We start from the raw sequence: 20,181 nt of genomic DNA on the forward strand, positions 1-20,181 counted from the left end.
AACGGGGAGGAAAGGATTTGGCGGTGACAGCCATCGAGGAAAGACGAATATAGTTACTAATGGATGGTGCAGTGGGTTGTGGCTGATGTAGAGGTCGAGCGATACTGAAAGACTGGGGACAGAGATGGCTACGTAGTAGCAAGGTCTGGTTGGGGTGATAGAGTAGACCGGATCCTCTCGAGTCTCGTCCCTCTTTCTTACGCGCAGTTCCACAACGTTCGGCGAGGACATAGGGTTCCAGATTTGTCTCAAGACCTACTTGTTTCCACAGGCATTGAGCATGAGCAACGTCCTGTGTGGATTTCCGGATAGAGGAATACCGTACTCGTTCCAGGATCGGCGGTAACACCGACTTGGCAGTTGTGCGATCGCTCTACGCTTGCAGGCAACTGAGTTAGGCGCTGCGATCTGCTGCGATTCATATGCGATCCTCCCAGGTCCTAGACATTAATTACCGACCACGCATATAGGCAACTTGTCAAAATAACAGTCAACGTGACATTAGCCAAGAAGACAGCGCAGAAAAGGCTGCCTCGCTCTCTGTCTTTGGGTTTTCAGGTGAAAAGAAGCTTGCCATGTTCTCTCCTTCGAGGCAATGAATGCTCTGTGAATCAGTGTAGCAGCATGATTGTCGTAGACATCGTCCCGGGTTAATAGTTAGCGCGACTGCAGTCTCGGGCATCGGGCATCGGCAACATTACGCGTGGACCTTTTAGGAAAAATGGAGATCAGGAGACCGTATTTATTCCACAGGCGGCAAAGGTGCGTGTTTGGGCTGGCATGCCAGTCCCGCGATCGATGTGCACATAGTCGGCAGAGCAGCGTGCTTCGGTCCAGTGGCGATCCTCCCGGGTAGCAATTATCAGACATAAGCAGAAATTTCACGTCGAATCTGCGTGGGGGTAGGATGAAGGTGGGAGATTCGAACAGCGGTCAGGGTGACAACTTGAAAACGCGATCGGAAGACGTGGCGTCTGCACGGTTCTTTTGGTTTCCTGTTGTCGAAGGGTACGATGACGATAGCAAAGAGATACTGAGAAGGAATATGATAGCCCTCGAGGAACGGTGATGCTGTCGCCCGCCGATTTTGGTCCTACCCCGGGATATCAGTTTGCGCGCGACGACAGGGCTCCACGCTGGTAGTCTTAATTACCAGAAGTGACAAGGGATCCAGGAATTTGGTGGTATAATCCTTGGGTCGCAACTGATTTTGCGACGCGGAAGGCTTGGTGGTGGGCGAAAGAGTGCCCATGACAGGAAGAGCCGATATTTGCGATAACAGAATGAGGAGGAAAAGCTGAGGCATCCTCATGGCTTGCGGTTTCGAGGTTTCGATCATTATAATAGGTGGAGCAACACAAAGCGACAGGACGACGAGTTTTGGTTGGGGATGCTCTCTATCAACAAGTGCCACTGGGAGCACGATTGAGCCTGGGACGAATTTGTCTTGGTTATCTTTCCAAGGTGGGATTCACGTGGCTCTCTCTCTCCTTGGTTTCTCAACTTTGTTCTGACTTTGTTTGTCTTTAGTTCGTAAACCAATGCATCTCTCCAAGCTAAAGTTCAAGTTCAAGTTGAAGCCCAAGCTCCGAGCGCCTCTCGGGAGAGTGAAGCGTCTAGGAAAACCTTTCCCTGCTCCCCTGCTCAGTTTTCCCGCTGAACTACTCCAGGAAATCGCATCCTTCGTAAGCTTGTCTATCCATATACCAGTATCCAATCTCATTAGTCGCCTTCAGCTGTCCAAACGCGACCAGAAAGCCCTGCGTTTCGTATGCCATCAGCTGAACGACGTGCTCAGAGCTACCGTGCTCTCAGCCATCTTGATCAATCTCATCCTCCCCTTAAGATACTCTGATCAAGATGCCCTCAAATATCTCGCCAGCCACACGCCTGCGAACTATATCCATCGGCTAAAAGTTTGTGTGTGGGGTTCATATTCCGAGCAACATCCCCCGACTCACTGGCGCGTGGCTGAGGGTAGCAATTCAGAAAACCACTCTCCCTCGACCCATCCACGTCTCCAGACGAAGAGCGACATAGCAGAGTTTCGCGCGCTATATAACAGAGCGTTCGCGTCGTTGACCAACTTACGAGCTTTTACGTTGTGGTAAGTTCAGCCACACCTCAAGAGAGATCATGCCACTGATTTTTTCCTCGGTCACAGTATCAGCAACGGTTCTCGCAAAGTACCTCCATACTTTGTAGAAGACACGTTTAATTGGTTGATGAAGCAGCCCTCCCTCGATCTTCATCTCACCCACCCGGAGTTCACCCTTCCGTACTTCTCCCATTTATCACAGTTTCGAAATATCCACAAGTTCTCTCTGACTGGCTATTCCAACAATTCTACCCCAACAATCGAGAAGACGCTCGCCCGTGTATTTTCGAATAATCAGCACTTGTCTGATGTCTTTCTGCATTTGGCTGATCGGTGGGACAACAGAAGGACAAGTCTTACCGTCTCCGGCATAGAACGCGTGTTTCCAAAGCATGCAACGAGAACTATACCGCTTCGTCATCTATTGCTGAAGGAAGGTAGTATCACCGCCGCCCCTCACGTTTTCCAACACCTTCGCGGTCTGAGGTCACTCCAGATATCTAATGTCGATCTCCATCATACCTCTGCCGGATTCTGGACGGAGCTCTCCCAGCGGGGGATATATATTCCCTCCATCACGCTCAGGTGCCACAGTGTGCCCTCCACAGTCGTTGATTACCTCGCCTCCAACAAGGGGATGACCGAGTTAACGTTTGAAGTAGAGACCGACAGGGAATGCACCTCGAGGCGAGTGTTGAGCAAAGTAGTCCCGCGTCACTCCGGGACTCCGGAAGTTCTCCAGCTGACGTCGTGTTGGGGCAGCCATTGGGTGTTTGGCAATATCCCTGGATATGTAGTGAGTGTGTCCAAATGCGTGAAACTGCGTATTTTGGGTATTGTGGTGGAGGGGAATAAGGACTTCACGGTATGTATCCCTTCTGCACATTGAATTGCGCCATTCTCATCGTTTTGACAGGAACCACTTCTGCTTTTGCTGACGTACCTTCCGAATCTTCAAATCTTGCGGCTGGTCCCTCATACGAATGATTTCGGCTCGGTCTTCAAGCGTATTCAACGCATACGCGATGATGAGCCATTATTGATACGCTTGCAGGTCATTGTATCTGTTTCTTACCAGAAGCACATCAGGTTTGTTGCTGAGCGATCGGGGTGGGATCTTGATGATGAAGAGTCTGAATGGCTACGAGATGATCCATGGTTTTTAGGCACGTAACTTTTTTTTTTTTGAATCCTGTTGGTATGTGATGTACCGTAATCCTACACGCTAGCGTATGGTGGGATATTGCTACTTGTATATATCTCGTCCATTTTTCTGTTCTACATTCCTATGCATTTTAACAAACGAGCTTCTCTGAGCTCAGTGCAAACCACGTCGCGACCACCTTCCCGTTTGCCTTGGCGTCGGGGTGGTAAGGCGGTAGATCTATCGCCTTCTCTTCTTCGCTATGCACTTGCTGGTTCCATCTTGGGCACGTAACTTATTGGAGTAAATGAATGGATATATGTATTATTGTATCATTTACACCTGTCTTATTAGGGCTTTGTCTTGTTCCTGTTGAGCTGATGATATAACTAACATCTTATAACATATACGATGCGGCGGGTGACTGGCGCGCCTCCATGTTTGAGTTAACCTTGCGTTCAACGGAACAAGCATCACTAGATGCCTACCTGGAACTACGACCATTAGCACTCTCGCGTCATATTCGAGGGATATCGCTGATCAACGTCGTCGAATGTACAAGATGTTCGACGTTGTCGAGGATAAAAGGATGGTCGAACGACTGATGAGAGACCCTGTTCAGCGTTGGACTTGGAACAGGAGCCGAGCAACTTAGTGTTTACAGCGAAGTTGTATGAGCAAAGTGGTAAGGGCAAAGCTCATACTGGCAATGTCACAAGGGTGAAGTTTTAAGAACGAAGTCTTCGAACGAAGTTGAACAAGTCGAGATCGGATGGGCGAAATCATAGCGATGAAGTCTTGAGAACGAAACCATATAAGCGAGTCACGGCGGCAAAATTGTCAAGAGAGAAGTCGTATCCGAAGCCGCTAATCACGACAAGTCCCCCGCAGCTCTAGAGTACTAGGTGCCCAAGTCGACCTTACCTAGACATCACGCTTCAGTCCATCGCACGTAAGTTAAAACACACTAAGTCACAATATCATTTCGTCACAAAAGGTCGAGTACGTCACAAGGGTCAAGTACAGAGACCGCCAGCGTCTCCAGGATAAATTGCTGAATTACGCTGGGAGTCAATCTGGTGAATGCGTCTAGGCGGTGAGGACCGGGTTGATGTTGGGCTTGTGGAGTCCGTTTTCTTGCATGCGCTTGAGGAGGAAGCTGATGGGCGTGGCGTAGGTGATGTCTGAGGAAGACATGGCGCCAGCACCGCCGGTGAGGAGGCCGCCGATGCGCCCTTGGCCGTCGACGATGACAGAACCCGAGTCGCCCTTGGCCGAGAAGGGGCCGGACTTGGAGTCGAACGGGAGGATGGCCCATTCTTTGGAAGTCTCGGCTTTGTCATCGTTGTAGTAGTTACGGGCGTAGGAGCAAATGTCGTTGGCACGGCCGACGGTCAGGTTGGTGGTGTTACCGTGCTTGATCACCATAAGGCATGGGTCGTCGTTCTGGTCGAGTGCAGTCGGGTGACGCATCTCGTCGTCCGGAATAGTGCCCTTGAGCCTCAGAAGACGGTCGTCCGGATACACGAAGGAATGGGGATTCCGGGGATTGGGGCACATCATACAAGTGAACTCGTCGGCTGGGATGTGGGTACCGAGGTCGATGGCATTGCCGTTGAAATTGCTCACGTCGACCTTGGAGGCGTCGACCTCGATGACGGCCCAGTCCTCAGTATAACCCTCACTGCTGCCGACGCCTGATGGGAGGAGAGAGGATGACATGGCCCAGAACGCGGCTCTCCGGGGTGGCCCAGTGAGTCGAAACGTTCTGGTAAAAGGTGTTGAGCTCTTCCATCGCCTCCTTCACCTCGTCCAACTCGGCCTGGGCCTTCTTGCGCTCCTTGTTCGCTGCCAGGTTGTTCTTCCCCTCAACCGCCCTAATACGTCTCTCCTGATGCTGGGCGATAATTGCCTTGCCTCTGATCTCGGCCTTGATAGATTTGAGGTGCTTGTTGAACGCCGCATCGCCGAAGAGCCTGACGTTATAACGGCGCTGGCTGTCGTTCTTACGCTCGAAGTGCTTATTCTCGTTCTTGTCCAGCGTAAAGACGACGTGGCGAGCAGGTGACGAGGAGGAGCCTCTCGGTATTCCCGCCCTCAGTAATGAAGAAGCCGCCAGTACCCTGAACCCAAGGTGTAGACTGAGCACAGATGGGGAGACCGAGCGTAGTGGTAAGAGGTTCGCGGACATCTACGGTGGAGTCGGAAGAGTAGGTGGACGTGAGGAGCTTGGGACCGGCCGAGCGGGTAACGACCGACTCGCGGATCTCAACGTCGACGTCGGCGATATTGGATTCTACAAGAAGCTCCCGGCACTTGGAGGCTACGACGACGCCGTCATTGCCGGAGAGAGATGCGGGCATCACGCCGATCCAGAGGATGACGGGGGCGGAAGACTCTCCGCTGTTCCCGATGCGGACGACGTCAGTGCTAGTCCACTTCACCTTCATCGAGTCCAGAAGGGCGTGGAGCTTGAGAGCCAGGTTGCCTTCCCAGGCCTCCTTGAGCGCGTGGTTGCCGACGGGGCGGAGCTCCTTGACATTCCGGTACGCCTCCGGGCCAGTAGGGCGCCTCCCACGGAGTGGTGCTAGTGCGAGCGACTAAGACCGGGGCAGAGGGCAGGCCGGCAGTAGTAGAACTTGGCCTCCATCTTGGACAGAGGGGACGGGAGCGTAAGGGAAGAGCTCTGCGGCGGGGGAATTACTGAGGCTAAAGCCCGAGAAAGTGGTCGTAGGAGGGGAGCGGATCTCTGAGTCGTGCCTGTCAGCTATGGCGACCGCGATGCAGGTAGAGACGAAAGCAGTGGTGATCACTGGAGGAAGAGAGGACAAGACGAGAAATTGAGTACGGGAAGGCAGCAAAAGAGAAACGAGACGCACTTGCGAAGATGACTGAGCGATGTCTCTGAGGTGGAGCAGCACAGCCCGCTAACCAGATCAGGATAGCAAAAACGGAATCGTGCTGCCCAATACAGTTATTTACCGGTCAATGAAACAGCAAATTGAATATTTACTGTAGGTTCCAATTGGGTGGGAATTTTTGTCTAGGTTTGAATGTAAGAATGTTACCTTGCTTTGAAAAGGTCTACCCATGGTGAGAGCCTTCCTTTTGAACTATAGGCTGAGGTACCCAAAAACTGTAACTTCAGAAAATAATACCACCAAATACTACTACCTAGTTGTTGAAGTTCACTCACCCTAAAACTTCGAAAGCTAATATTTGGAGGAGGAACGGAAGCAATCCGATGATCATCGGCACCTGTCACGTCTGCAGTCCAGCATATCGCAAATGTCGGATTCTTGCACGGTCGCGTGCAGAGCTGTTGGAGACGACGGCGACATATTGGTGGAGCCATTGTTTGACCAGAACGGCAACCAAGGCAGTGATGAGGCTGAACATCAGACTCATGAACCACAAGCTGTTCATCCACTCGTTGGAAGGACTGGGAGAGAGAAATGCAGTAGGGGAGGAGGGAATAGAGGACTGGGAACCGTTCGACATAGTGACCTTGAGGATTTCAAAGAGAAGACGCGCAGATGCCTCGTTGTAATCTGGCTGCATGTTTTGCGACGTTTGGACCACGAATGTTGTCAGTACTGCAGAGAAGAGACCGGCCTGTGATGGTATTAGACCTTCGAGGACCCACTTTCAAAGGAAATCTGAGACATACAAAAACAAGTAGGACATCAATAGTATCCCGCCACTCTGCCAACATATTGGCGTCAAAATCGGCCGCTCCGTCAAGGTAGATGGACCATATCCGTGCATTACGAGACATCTCTTGGCCATAGGGATCGAGAGGGAAGCGCGCGTTATAGTCGCGTGGAGTAGCGCCTGAAGTCAATTGAGTATGTCACAGCAGAAAATCTGAAGCAATTGAACACACCGACTCCCCACGACGACGGCTGATTCTTCCTCATTCCAAAAAACGTCCCGCTTGGAGGGTTTCTCTGAGCATTAGGATCTTCAGGATTAGCTGTTGAACTGACATGATTCCCAGCTGCTGAAGATTGATTCAGAGGTGTTTCCACACAATTCTCGTTGGTTTCTGGCATACTAATAAGACGACACAAATTGGCAAGTCAGTATAATCGAAGTCCATAGAAAATGACAGAGCAGCTCACTTTAGATGATACGGTAGCTGTCAAGGAAAAATAGGTGCTATGACTGGACACTGGCGACGCATTCTCACGTATCAATCAGTCCGCACAGTTCCTTTCCACAGCATAAAAAAGTCATGATTGGTGATATTCCCAGGATAGCTGCGTGAATCCGCGGTCCAAGGCAAGGAAGATATAATGGATACAGGAGTACCACTGACAGACATTGTTAGCCAGGTACTAGTAGCTGGGCAGCTAGGCGCATAATTTTGATCGTTGATGAAATTCCAGAGAGTCGCTGACGCTGACTCATCCATCTTGTTGACTTCCCTCCTCCATGCCGTCCTCCGTCATCATCTCCTACGTCCTATGGATAGGACTTTATTTCTGAATATTTTCGGCACAAAACGTTCGTCATGATGAGCGGGGTTAATGACGCTTATCCACCTGTAAACAGTGGTCGGCGAGGGATGTATGTTGAGGATTCAGTATCTGGACTTGTACGTGCTCACCATGCATTTGACTGGGTGAGATGCCTGAACTTGTATATCAAGGTGTACTATCTAGTAGCGTAGAGGCCTCGCTAAGGCTCAGCTTCTTCCGAACGCCATGATTGGGACACTCGCCTTGACTATTATCTTCGTTTACGCCAACGTAGCGCTTCTCTGCATTCTCCTTGTCTCTGTTCTCCTCGAGTTTGACACGATGAGAAGGAATAGAAAGGTGTCAAGAGGGTATTGGACCACGTCCAAAAACAGACTGCTTTTGGTTAGCCGATCACTTTCGTCAAAGGTCCCATAACAAGTGGACAGTCGGCCTCCAGTTCTCATGTGGGGAGACATAAAATGGTTGCAGTAGGTACCGCCGGTAATCCACGTCCTACAAATTCACAGCCTTGTCTGACTTTGACGACTGTAGATCCCGTAAGACGATCGTCGAAGGAACGTAGCGAACCTAGGAAGGCCGACAGTCTATAGAGCACCAGCCATCCCGTAAAGCTGAGCCAAGAACTGTCCGCTGCTCTTGATATCCACGACGCGGAGATCCGTTGAGGAAATAACCCAGATCCGTAAGTCCACCTTTCGGTTTCATACTTTCATCACTAACCATGCACAGTGTCATCAGTTCCGGTGAATGTAGTCCAGCAAATGATTCAGTGAAATACCGGCAGACGCGATGATCGATAGCAAGCCTAAGGAAGCGGCCTCTACGCGGGTTTCAGCGCAAAAAGAATCTTTTCCGATTCGCCTCGTTCGGAGGAATAGCCATATATCCTCACATACGATGCATGATGACTCTCAGACCACAGAAGGGTCGAAGGAGATCATATTTCTGGTTCTCTTTCCTCTTTGATGCGCGCAACGCCATCAGATGAACATAGGCAAATCACAGACCCACACATGTTCGTCGACATTCACCATCTGCGTCGGCGTCGCTTTGCTTGAAATTACTTGGACTGAAGGCAATCAAGAAACTTCTCGAGTTCCGAGGGACATAACGGTTGGTGTTAGGCTGGTACATTGGTCCTACACTCGATCTATGCACTCAGGCGACAGGTAGAGGTGCTGTGCTCCGAAGGAACGCCATATCCTTTAGCCAGTTCGCCTTTGGTATTCTTCCCAGACATCGCAACAAGCTGGAGCTCGGTCGATACGAGGACGAAGAAGCATATGCCCAAAGCACTCCACCCGATCAGACAGGCCCCATATCTAGCACCCTTCGACCTCCCATGTCCTGACTATCGATCCTGACGAGATCATCAACGACGAAAACGCATATGGTGAAGCACCAGCATTTTCTGTACCATCCCATGAGAATGGAGGCAGTACCGAAGAAACGGCGTCTGCACCCTTCTTTTGTTTTGCTTACGATATGACGTTTTTTGTCTTCGATTTGCGTCTGTCGAGGTCGCCGAAGCATACGAGGATGCATCATGGATAGATGTTTACCATAAGAATAGGGAAGGAGGGATTCGGCAACGACAGCCATCGAGGAAAGACGTTTATAATTTCCGAAAGATGGTGCGGGTTGCGGGTTGATGCAGAAGTCGTGCGATACCGAAGGACTGAGGACAGAGACGGCTACGTGGTAGCAAGGTCTGGCTGTGGTGATACAGTAGGCCGGATCCTCTCGAGATATGCATCGAGCATGAGCAACGTCCTGCGTGGACGTGCAGATAGCAGGATACCGTGACTATTCCAGGATCGGCAATTACGCCAACTAGCCAGTTGTGCGATCGATATATGCTCGCAGGCAACAAAGCTAGGTGCTGCGATTCATATGCGATCCTCCCAGATCCTAGTCATTAATCGTGAACGGGATACCAAACACTGGCTGCGCATAGAGGCATCAAGTCAAGATAACGGTCGGCATAACATTGCCAAGAAGACAGACCGGAAAAGGCAGCGTCGCGTTCTGTCTTTGTGTTTGCCGAGGAAGATTTGCATGTCTTGTTTTCTTTTTCGAGGCAGTAGATGTTCAGGGAACCAGTGTAGTAGCCCTCGAGTAATAGCATGATTGTCGCAGAGATCGTCCCGGGTTAACAGTTAGTGCGACTGCAGTCTCGGGCATCGGGCATCGGCAACGTTACGCGTGGACCTTATAGGAAAGATGGAGATCAGGAGACCGTGTTTATTCCACGAGTGGCAAAGGTGTGCGTTTGGGCTGACATGCGAGTCCCGCGATCGGTATGTGTGCATAGGCAGCAAAGCAGCGTGCTGTGGTCCAGTGGCGATCCTCCCGGGTAGCAGTCATCGGTCGTGAGCAGGACATTCACGTCGGAATCTGCGTGGGGATAGGATGAAGGTGGGAGATTCGAACAGCGGTCACGGTAACAACTCGAAATCACGATCGAAAGACATAGCGTCTGCACGGTTCTTTTGGTTTGCCGGTGTTGAAGGGTACGATGAGGATAGCAGAGAGATGCTGGGAAGGAATATGGTAGCCCGGTGATACTGTCGCCACCGATTTTGGTCCTATCCTGCGATATCGGTTTGCACACAATGGCAGGCTCCACGCTGCTGGCCTTAGTTACCAGGAGTGACAAGCGATCCTGGAAATCGGTGGTACAATCCTTGGGGTCATGGCTGATATTTGTGCAAAGTGGAAGGCTTGGTGATGGACGAAAGAGTGCTCATGATGGCCCGATATCTGCGATAACAGAACAAGGGGGAAAAGCCGAGGCGTCCTTATGGCTGATAGTTTCGAGGTTTCGATCATTATAGGTGGAGCAACGAAAGGCGACAGAGGACGACGAGTTTTGGTTGGGGATTATCTCTGTCAACAAGTGCCACTGGGAGCACGATTGAGCCTGGGACGAATTTGTCTTGGTTATCTTTCCAAGGTGGGATTCACGTGGCTTGCTCTCTCGTTGGTTTCTCAACTTTGTTTTGACTTTGTTTGTCTTTAGTTCGTACCAATGCACCTCTCCAAGCTCAAGTTCAAGTTGCGGCTCAAGGTCCTAACGCCTCTCGGGAGAGTGAAGCGTCTAGGAAAACCTTGCCCTGCTCCCCTGCTCAGTTTTCCCAGTGAACTACTCCAGGAAATTGCATCCTTCGTAAGCTCGTCTATCTATCTACCAATCTCATTAGTCGCCTTCAGCTGTCCAAACGCGACCAGAAAGCCCTGCGTTTCGTATGCCATCAGCTGAATGACGTGCTCCGAGCTACCGTGCTCTCAGCCGTCTTGATCAATCTCATCCTCCCTTTAAGATACTCCGATCAAGATGCCCTCCAATATCTCGCCAGCCACACGCCTGCGAGCTATATCTATCGGCTAAGAGTTTGTGTGTGGGGATCATATTCCGAGCAACATCCCCCGACTCATTGGCGCGTGGCTGAGGGTGGCAATTCAGAAACCCACCCACCCTCGGCCCGTCCACGTCTCCAGACGAAGAGCGGCATAGCAGAATTTCGCGCGCTACATAACAGAGCGTTCGCGTCGTTGACCAACTTACGGGCATTCACGTTGTGGTAAGTTCAGCCACACCTCAAGAGAGAGAGTGCTACTGATTTTTTCTTTGATCATAGTATCAGCAATGGTTCTCGCAAAGCACCACCACACCTTTTTGAAGACACTTTTACTTGGCTGATGAAACGGCCCTCCCTCGACCTTCATCTGACTCACCCGGAGTTCACCCTTCCGTACTTCTCCCATTTATCACAGATTCGAAATATCCGCAAGTTCTCTCTAACTGGCTATTCCAACAATTCCACCCCAACAATCGAGAAGACGCTCGCCCGTGTATTTGCGAATAATCAGTACTTGTCCGACGTCTTTCTGCATTTGGTTGATCGGTGGGGCAACAGAAGGACAAGTCTTGCCGTCTCCGGCATAGAACGCGTGTTTCCAAAGCACGCGACGAGAACTATACCGCTTCGTCATCTATCGCTGAAGGTAGTATCACCGCGGCCCCTCACGTTTTCCACCACCTTCGCGGTCTGAGATCACTCCAGATATCTAACGTCGATTTCTACCATGCCTATGCCGGATTCTGGATGGAGCTCTCCCAACAGGGGATATATATTCCATCCATCACGCCCAGGTGCCACAGTGTGCCCTCCCCAGTCGTTGATTACCTCGCCTCCAACGAGGGGATGACCGAGTTAACATTTGAAGTAGAGACCAATAGGGAAGACACCTCGAGGCGAGTGTTGAGCGAAGTAGTGCCGCGTCACTCCGGGACTCTGGAGGTTCTCCAGCTGATATCGTGTTGGGGCAGCCATTGGGTTTTTGGCAATATCCCTGGATATGTAGTGAGTGTGTCCAAATGTGTAAACCTACGTATTTTGGGTGTCGTGGTGGAGGGGAATAAGGACTTCACGGTATGTATCCCTTCTGCACATTGAATTGCACCATTCTCATTGTTTTGACAGGAACCACTTCTGTGTTTGCTCAAGTTCCTTTCAAATCTTCAAACCTTGCGGCTGGTCCCTCATACGAATGATTTCGGCCCGATCGTCAAGCGTGTTGAACGCATACGCGACGACGAGCCCTTATTGAGGCGCTTGCAGGTCATTGTATCCGTTTCTTACCAGAAGCACATCAAGTTTGTTGCTGAGCGATCGAAGTGGGATGTCGACAATGAGGAGGCTGATTGGCTACAAGATGATCCGTGGTACTTGGGCGTGTAATGTATTGGAATAAAGGAATGAAGATATGTATCATTTACACTTGTATTATTAGGGCTTCGTCTCGTTACTGTCGAGTTGATGGTATAACCGGTAAGACGCGGCAAGTGACTGCGATCTCAACTGCTAACGCTGACCCGTGTTTTCCACCTACCACTGCTGCGGTCATCGTCTATACGCAATTCCAGTGCTGTGTTCACTCCAAGCGCAACATAACCTGTAGTCTACAAGGTTCGCAAGAGGTTTCGCCCAGTTATCGAACCCAGAAACATGCTGCCCGAGGATCTTGAAAGATGTCTTGTCTACGACTTTTTGTGGCTGCTTTATGCAACTAGGATTTTTCCATGCCAGGACTTAAATGACTTTCGCACTCACGCTTCGTTAACAAGAGAACTTCATGTAGAAAAACAAGGTGCGTATCATCCTCAAAACTTGCCTTACAGCCACTCCAGCTTCATGATTACCACGGCATCGACCTCCCGCGCTCCAGCACGATAATTGACTTCCGCTCGGCGCGCAATGACTAGTGCTACTAAGTGATTATTTACCGGCAGCACAAACGTGGCATACCGACGTACACGACCACCGATTGGTGCCTATCTATATGAACGGTTTCAGTATCAGCTTGCTGAGGTCAAGTATGAGGTGCCGAACATCTACCTCTTAGTACCTGGCAATGGTCGTACACCATTCCAGAGTCGGAAGTGGTCCAAGGAGCGCCTCAATCTGCTCTTTTATCTTCCTATCTGAATCTCCCTCCTCATACTGAGGGCATTTCCCTGGCTTTGAGTTCACATCTGCTTTTATGCGTGTAACAAGCTGTTGAGAATCAGGGTATTTGAGCTAGTACACAAAGTAATGAGTACTCGAGTGAAACCCAAGTCATGAGCGAGGATGTCCGTAAGCCGAGTTCCAACCACCAAGAGGGATCCGTAAGGGTGCTAACAAGCGCTAGGCGTAGTTAACGAGGTGTCAGCAAGCGCTAGGCGTAACCGATCAGGGTTGCTTATATCGCACAGTTAAGTGGACATTCAAAGATGAGTAAAATTAGCTTGAGCTCCTAATACAAGAATAAGTACAGTATTTATATACCAATAGTAAGGGATCGAGTCATTATTATTCTAGTATTATCAAGAAGAAGAGAGAAAGTAAGAGAAAGTAAGAGAAAATGAGAGAAAATACTAGTAAGCCGAGGTCAAGGCCGAGAAGGCCGAGAGTAGGCGTGTGTTGACTCATGTACAGACCGGAAAAGACATGAAATCCATGACAAAGCCCCCCCAGTCTACATATGCCGGAACGAGGCGCACACCAAGTGAATGAAAAGAATTAGAACAAGTTAAATATCATAGATTTGAATTGTTCTGCCGATTGTGGCCGTAACTTCGCAAATCCTGGAATCAAAGCGATTATATACCCTTCACATAGGAGCACAAGGTTCATTGCCTCCTGAAATGGCATTACCTCCAGGCTTTTTGCTGTTACATGGGTCGAAGATCGGGTTGGAATGACAAACTTGTTCCGCAATAACAAGGAGGTATATGGGTAAATACCTAAGGGCAACATTTGCAATGGATTATACCTTCTTTTATGCATGGATGGGTACAAACGAAGCTCAGATGATACGCAAATAGAGGAAGGCTTCGTGCGATGAAGCGAGGAATCGGCTAGAGCCGGTTCCTCGGAGAAGTTTCTAAAACGGGAATGATATTGATGATGGGCCGCATCATTTCGCCGTCTAATCGATTCTGCCATCGCTCCATTCACGCTCGACATTGTCTCCAGCTTTGGGCATCGCCTCGAGGTCTCAGCATCGTTCACTTCATTTCCTGATGCATGCAGGCATCGCTTATGCCCAGTGACTTCTGTATCAATCTCTGATAGTTGCGCAGTCGGTGCCACGCCTCTTAAATGCGCTAGAAGACTGGTTTCCGTATGTCCAGAGGGGATGATGGGAGAGACTGCGATATGCGTGATAAAAATGTCACTGGGTACGTCGTTTGAACCAGTGATAAGCCGAACACGTTGATTTAATTGATTGTGCTCCGTTTTCTCTGTCAAAATGAGTTTCAATGATACTGTATTGAATGCGACACTCTGTGGATGATCTGTGAGTAGTAGTTTTAACTCTTGTTTAATAGCTGCGACTTCGGCTATCATTGACGGGTGGAGGTATACTGAAAACCTAAGGAAACCAATTGATTCTGGAATAAGCCGACAAAGGAATTCCATTCGAGGTGAGCATCGAATCCTTGGAACATGATGCTGTCGATCCCCGAGCCCAGTTATAAGGTCCCAGTCCCGTATCCCAGTAGGAATTGCTGGAAATTGGGGATTCTGGAATTTACGCAAGGCTTGACAGTCCAGGAATTCTCTAAGACCCTTGTCTACAAGAGTTAAAGCGAAGCTAGGAAGGCAATGGAAGGAAACCGTGCTGAGTTCGCGTCCGGTGGCGATGCTGAACTCTTTGGAGACGGCATTTGGAAACGTCTGCGCCTTAATTCGGATAGCCAGTCGATGCGGATTATGTACTGTCCTAATACGCCGACTCTTTCGTGTGCTGCGTGGTAGTCGTTTCATCCTTTGGCTTCCCCTACAGATGTCGTAAAACCCTTTGCCAGGAATACGAACAGGACTGCTTGTATTCCAGTTTCCTATTGCTGTTAGAGAACAGCAGATGTCTGAAATACGGAGGATAGAGAGTCGGTAGACGGGACGACAGGGTAAGTCTTCTCCTTGCTGCCAACGTGTTTCTCGACTGACGTGTTGTTCGAGAAATAAGACACATTGCTTCATCAGGGAGTGAACACGGGTCAATATTCTAGAGCCGTATCCTAGATGTCGGAGCTCTTCTTGCGCTGGATAATGTTTCATATATCGATGAAATGTTTGAGCCCAATGACGTGTCTCTAGTTTAATATTTATACTAGATTCTAAATATTTTCCGTTGCAGGATGTACCAGAATGTCGTTTGGAGGATGCGTAGATGGAGGACGGCTCTATTGCGTGATGGTAGCAACGGTAATCGGCTTTCGTATTTACCGGTGAGTTGTTTCCAAAACGGGAACGATATTGATGATGATCATGTTGATCGTGAACTTCGTTTCGCCATCGCATTGTTCCCAGTGTCATTTGGCTTACACTCGTCGTTGCGCACGGTCTTAGCTCCTCTCCAAGTGTGTCTGGGTTTCGTTCAGTTCTACCGTCAATGACAACATCGAGCTTGATCGTGAACTTCCCTTGAATATTTATGATCTCTCTACTCAAGAGTCCAGCGTACTGGCTTCTTTCCTGACGATGTCGGTCGCTATTGGTTGGAACTTCGACTTCCATGCTGATCCTTTCAAAATCACCTCCGGATGCATCCATAATACGTGGTTTGTGCCCAACGATACTTGTATGAGTCTCCCGTATTGGCGAAGTCGATGCTACGTCCGTTGAACACTCGAGTATGGTTTCGGTGTTTCCAGAAAGAGTAACTAGAGAGACTGTAATAGGCGTGATAAGAATGGAGCAGGGTATGCTGTTTGAACTAGTGTTGAGCCCAATGCTCTGCTTTAATTGATTCCGCTCGGTCTTCTCTAACAGCTTGCGCTTCAAAAATGCCGTATTGAATTCGGCGACCTGCGGACGATCTGAGAGCGATCGTCTTGACTCTCGTTCCTTTTCCAAGGCTTGTCTTGTCTTTTGGCTTAGTGTCTTTTCTTCTCCTACTTGAATCCGGAATCCCTGAAGCTTATTTCGTGCTCCGGTGGTGGTATTCCTGACTGGGTGAAATGTGATAAGTCCTTCAATCATCTCGTTCGTCGTATCAGCTACGCAAAGCATTTTTCGAGGATTGTGAACACATCTGGCCAAGTTCTCTTTCCTACAGGCCATTAGAGAGCCGGAGATGTTTGGAATACAAAGGATGGAGTGCATAGAGACGAAGGAATAGGGTGAGTCATGGAACTTCTGCTGGCAAGTTTCTTGGCTGATGCTTTGCGTGACAAATAAGTCACAGAGTGTAGTCAGAGGTCGATTGTTGACGGATATTTTAGCACTAGACCCTGGAGGTATCACGAGGCATCCTTTGGCTCGGAACTCTTGTACTCGTTGATGTTCTGAATGACCACAAGATTTATGGGTAGGATGATACGACTGGAACTTGGTGAGCTTGGCTAGCTCGTTCGCAGCCTTTGGTAAGGCCCAAACTTCAGTGCTCTGATGCTGCAAATCGATAGTGGGTGGTGCTGTATTACTTTCAGCTTCGGCGAGGCGTTGGCTGAGTAGTCGACATTCAATTTGACCGGTTTGTTCCATAGAGTTCGTCTTCTGCTTGATTCGAGCTCTAGGCCATATAGAGAACATCCGAGGTGCCGTTCGGGAGTTACGCGTGATATACGAGCCTGAATTGAGGACCCTCTGCAAGATATTGGGATCAGGGGTATTCACTGCTACCGGGACCCGTGTTGCTTCGCTTCCCATGACTATAAATCTAGGCAACGGCTGTACGCATTCTCTCATCCCCATCAGTATACGCTGATGATCACCATTAGTGGACGTGACCCGGCGGGTAGCATGGATTATTTGCAGTAGCCGTCTCTGCAGCCGGTCAATGTGACGTCTGACTTTACGTAGTAATCGGGAATCCTTGTTCCTTTCTGAAAAGGGCATGCAAGGCGTATTTGAAGCAATTCGAAAGGTACGAATCTCGTTATTGGTTGAATAGGGAAGGATTGGATTGCCGATATTATGATTTAGAGCTGCAGTATTAACGAATTTGTTCTCGCAATTATCCCTTGTGTTTGGATTACTGTTGCAAGCAGGTATGTCCGTCGCTTTGAGAGCAGTGTCAAAATCAATGCTGGTATACTCTAAGTGACCGGGGTATGCTGGAATTGGTGAATTGCATAGGCCGTGATGAGATGGAAGTCGGTTTCCATTGTTACCACCTCTACCCGAGTCAGGATCGCTAAGAGAACATCCTTGGTAAATTCCCTTGTGCGAAGAGGGATTTCGGCTGTCTAAATCTTCAGGAATCTGAGCTCTGTGGGACACTGTGAGGATATTCTTGTGACGACAGAGACCGAAATCGCGACTCGACTCACTGACTTTCGAATTCACACAAAGACAAAGCTGTCCTCGTAGTTCAGTGGCCCGTGAGTTGCTAGAATGCTGTTCCTTATCTCTTGTAGCATCACGATGTACTCTCCCCCAATTCAAGTCGGAGGCTGAGGCCTTAAAAGAGGTCTTCGACTTGAAAGGATTAGGATGTGATATAGGAGGAACAGCAGGAAGGTAATAATCCTTCTTCCCAAGACGGGCCCTGTCAGCATTACGCTGAGCTTCCAGGAATATTTCATCTAGATATATGCGCGTCTGAAGTTTATTCCAGTCATGGACGTAATCAAGGATATGGAGAAAATGCTCTACGCGAATGCGAAACTGTAAGGCATATATCTCAAAGTCGTTGGCTGTCAAACCTTTCGCAGCGTCGATGGCCCATGCAGGTGGTTGGAGATCTGAATAACCGAAGTCCTTGAGTGACGACACGGCTATTGCACGGCGAGTGGTCAATTTCATGCAAAGTTCCTGATAGAGGTTCTCATCCATCTTGTAGACAACGTCTTTCGTGAACGTGGTGCAGGCGAAAACGGATATGAGCAGGCGATCTAACATGCACATTTCTTCCGAAAAGGTATTGGTACATTGGTTTTGCGTCAGTGCACGAGTACTGGCAGCTTGTAGGCCATTCCCGAGTTTCCTGTTCCTACTGAGCTTAAGTACCTGTATAATGCGATCCCTGCGCTCCTGTAAATGCGAATTCCCCGTGAATGCAAAAAGGGGAACACAGGATGGCCACAGGCAAGTAACCTTCTGGATATCAGTGTCGGAAATGTCTGTTGAGTCGACTGGAAACACGAGCGGTGCAGGAGGATCTGGAAAGCCCAGTGAGTCACCAGGCAAATGCTGAGTTGAGGGAGAAGACTGCGAAGCAGGTAAATGAATTGTTGAAATGGATCCAGGTGTAGTATTTGAATCCATTGCGAGTAGCCGTGATGAAGCGCTGAAGTGAGCAGGAGATAATGGATCAATTGATTCCCTCTACAAGGTGGTCCCAATGTGTCCACCAATGTTGAGAATCAGGGTATTTGAGCTAGTACACAAAGTAATGAGTACTCGAGTGAAACCCAAGTCATGAGCGAGGATGTCCGTAAGCCGAGTTCCAACCACCAAGAGGGATCCGTAAGGGTGCTAACAAGCGCTAGGCATAGTTAACGAGGTGTCAGCAAGCGCTAGGCGTAACTAACAGGGTTTCCGAAAAGCGCTAGGCGTAGTCGGGAAGCAGTTGATTGGCAAGCGCTAGGCGTAACCGATCAGGGTTGCTTATATCGCACAGTTAAGTGGACATTCAAAGATGAGTAAAATTAGCTTGAGCTCCTAATACAAGAATAAGTACAGTATTTATATACCAATAGTAAGGGATCGAGTCATTATTATTCTAGTATTATCAAGAAGAAGAGAGAAAGTAAGAGAAAGTAAGAGAAAATGAGAGAAAATACTAGTAAGCCGAGGTCAAGGCCGAGAAGGCCGAGAGTAGGCGTGTGTTGACTCATGTACAGACCGGAAAAGACATGAAATCCATGACACAAGCATGACTCTCAGCGTCTCGCGGCATATGGGTAGGTCAATGAAGACACCCAGTGACTGTGCGTCTATGTCGGCTTCCCTCAATTTGTAGCCGAAATTGACGAGAGCGAGTCCAAGTGTACCGCCAGTGAAGACGTCTTCATCGGGAACAATGGTGTAGTCGGGTTTGATACGTTTGTAGAGCTCGGCGAATTGTTCTACGGTTAGAGTGTAGCCACCGACGCGAATAGGATATGGGTAAACATACTAAGAGCACGACTCAGTAAAGATTCACAAATTGTGATACGATATTCACCGTCATTGCTGAAGGGAAACAGTGAGACAGTTGTCGTTGGCCGGGTGATGCCGAGCCTCATACTGCGGCGACCGGACTGGACTTACTTTCTTTGTCTTTCCTTTTCTCATGTTCAAAATTCTAGCATGGTTTCTGAGCTGTCGAAGAACTTGGAAGCGCTTGCAGATCATCTTTCTTGAATCAGTGACTTCATTGACAAAGAGTTAGCGCTCAGGAGTCAGCTCTTGTCCCGAACAGATGTCCGAATCACTATCAGGAACTCGACCTCGCCTGGTGCAGCGCCTATATGGTCAGAAATGCTGGGCTTAGGCTTTATTAGTCATTATCGAACTTGGACGTATCTCCAGGATCTCTACTCTGGACTGGACTGGGAATCGATGGAGCCGTCCGAGTCTGAACCTTCATAAACGGCTTGCAAGAGACCTTCAAGTTTGAGCAAATAGGCTTCTTATTCGGTGGGAGAGAATACAATGGCTGCAGATGCTAAGACTGAGCCATACGAGGGGGGCTGCATTGGAATTGCTTGCCTCATTTCCAACTTCCGTCGTCTGCAGTGTGCATACATTGGCGCAGGAAACGACGACATCGAATGTTCATGATGACGGTATTACTCTGGCTTCCAGGTGATTACTAGTGTGCGTCTCTTGAAGCTTCCACGACGTCTGGAGTTGACACTTGCCCTCGTGTAGATGGTGAACATGATCACTCAATGTGCTAGGAATTTGAAACATCAGTGTACGTGCTGCTGTCGTAATGTGTGAGGGAATGGTGCCAGCTAGGACCGT

General features: G+C 49.2%; 6 protein-coding genes across 6 annotated transcripts; 2 read left to right on the plus strand and 4 right to left on the minus strand.

Annotated features, from left to right (window-relative positions):
• Window positions 1-979: 979 nt before the first annotated feature.
• EV420DRAFT_1748183 (uncharacterized protein) lies at window positions 980-3,351 on the plus strand. Its single transcript, XM_060480225.1, has 5 exons — window positions 980-1,464; window positions 1,531-1,685; window positions 1,737-2,107; window positions 2,165-2,963; window positions 3,015-3,351. The coding sequence occupies exons 1-5, from the start codon at window positions 1,311-1,313 to the stop codon at window positions 3,270-3,272; spliced, it is 1,737 nt and encodes a 578-aa protein (XP_060330509.1). The 5' UTR covers window positions 980-1,310; the 3' UTR covers window positions 3,273-3,351.
• Window positions 3,352-4,173: 822 nt separating this feature from the next.
• On the minus strand, window positions 4,174-5,812 carry EV420DRAFT_1544249 (uncharacterized protein; the record flags this gene model as incomplete). Its single annotated transcript, XM_060473229.1, has 3 exons — window positions 4,174-4,922; window positions 4,963-5,274; window positions 5,312-5,812. Coding segments are annotated over 3 exons (1,404 nt in total), but the record flags the coding sequence as incomplete, so codon positions are not given.
• Window positions 5,813-6,437: 625 nt separating this feature from the next.
• On the minus strand, window positions 6,438-7,632 carry EV420DRAFT_385665 (uncharacterized protein). Its single transcript, XM_060481935.1, has 4 exons — window positions 7,367-7,632; window positions 7,129-7,298; window positions 6,913-7,076; window positions 6,438-6,857 (listed from the first exon to the last, which is right to left on the minus strand). Exons 2-4 carry the CDS (start codon window positions 7,295-7,297, stop codon window positions 6,504-6,506), a joined length of 687 nt encoding a protein of 228 aa, XP_060330511.1. The 5' UTR covers window position 7,298; window positions 7,367-7,632; the 3' UTR covers window positions 6,438-6,503.
• Window positions 7,633-10,532: 2,900 nt separating this feature from the next.
• EV420DRAFT_1643104 (uncharacterized protein) lies at window positions 10,533-12,474 on the plus strand (the record flags this gene model as incomplete). The annotated part of the gene is made up of 6 exons (XM_060477455.1): window positions 10,533-10,685; window positions 10,752-10,898; window positions 10,943-11,313; window positions 11,371-11,737; window positions 11,797-12,165; window positions 12,217-12,474. 6 exons carry the CDS (start codon window positions 10,533-10,535, stop codon window positions 12,472-12,474), a joined length of 1,665 nt encoding a protein of 554 aa, XP_060330512.1.
• A 1,751-nt stretch (window positions 12,475-14,225) lies between these two features.
• Window positions 14,226-15,256, minus strand: EV420DRAFT_1544261 (uncharacterized protein; the record flags this gene model as incomplete). The annotated part of the gene is made up of 3 exons (XM_060473230.1): window positions 14,226-14,672; window positions 14,728-15,197; window positions 15,232-15,256. 3 exons carry the CDS (start codon window positions 15,254-15,256, stop codon window positions 14,625-14,627), a joined length of 543 nt encoding a protein of 180 aa, XP_060330513.1. The 3' UTR covers window positions 14,226-14,624.
• A 3,770-nt stretch (window positions 15,257-19,026) lies between these two features.
• Window positions 19,027-19,402, minus strand: EV420DRAFT_1643106 (uncharacterized protein; the record flags this gene model as incomplete). Its single annotated transcript, XM_060477456.1, has 2 exons — window positions 19,027-19,347; window positions 19,397-19,402. The coding sequence occupies 2 exons, from the start codon at window positions 19,400-19,402 to the stop codon at window positions 19,027-19,029; spliced, it is 327 nt and encodes a 108-aa protein (XP_060330514.1).
• Window positions 19,403-20,181: the final 779 nt, after the last annotated feature.

This window comes from Desarmillaria tabescens, assembly GCF_030435595.1.
Source record: "Desarmillaria tabescens strain CCBAS 213 chromosome Unknown EV420scaffold_18, whole genome shotgun sequence".
In the NCBI taxonomy this organism is placed as follows: Eukaryota; Fungi; Basidiomycota; class Agaricomycetes; order Agaricales; family Physalacriaceae; genus Desarmillaria; species Desarmillaria tabescens.

What these genes read in the sequence shown, in the direction of transcription:
- EV420DRAFT_1748183 (XM_060480225.1), top strand. Translation starts at nt 1,311, where the DNA reads ATGGCTTGCGGTTTCGAGGTTTCGATCATTATAATAGGTGGAGCAACA. An exon ending in GTCTTGGTTATCTTTCCAAG is followed by an intron (nt 1,465 to 1,530) that starts GTGGGATTCACG and finishes GTTTGTCTTTAG; the next exon opens with TTCGTAAACCAATGCATCTC. An exon ending in AGGGGAATAAGGACTTCACG is followed by an intron (nt 2,964 to 3,014) that starts GTATGTATCCCT and finishes TCGTTTTGACAG; the next exon opens with GAACCACTTCTGCTTTTGCT.
- EV420DRAFT_385665 (XM_060481935.1), bottom strand. Translation starts at nt 7,297, where the DNA reads ATGCCAGAAACCAACGAGAATTGTGTGGAAACACCTCTGAATCAATCT. An exon ending in GCCGTCGTCGTGGGGAGTCG is followed by an intron (nt 7,077 to 7,128) that starts GTGTGTTCAATT and finishes AATTGACTTCAG; the next exon opens with GCGCTACTCCACGCGACTAT. An exon ending in TTGATGTCCTACTTGTTTTT is followed by an intron (nt 6,858 to 6,912) that starts GTATGTCTCAGA and finishes ATACCATCACAG; the next exon opens with GCCGGTCTCTTCTCTGCAGT.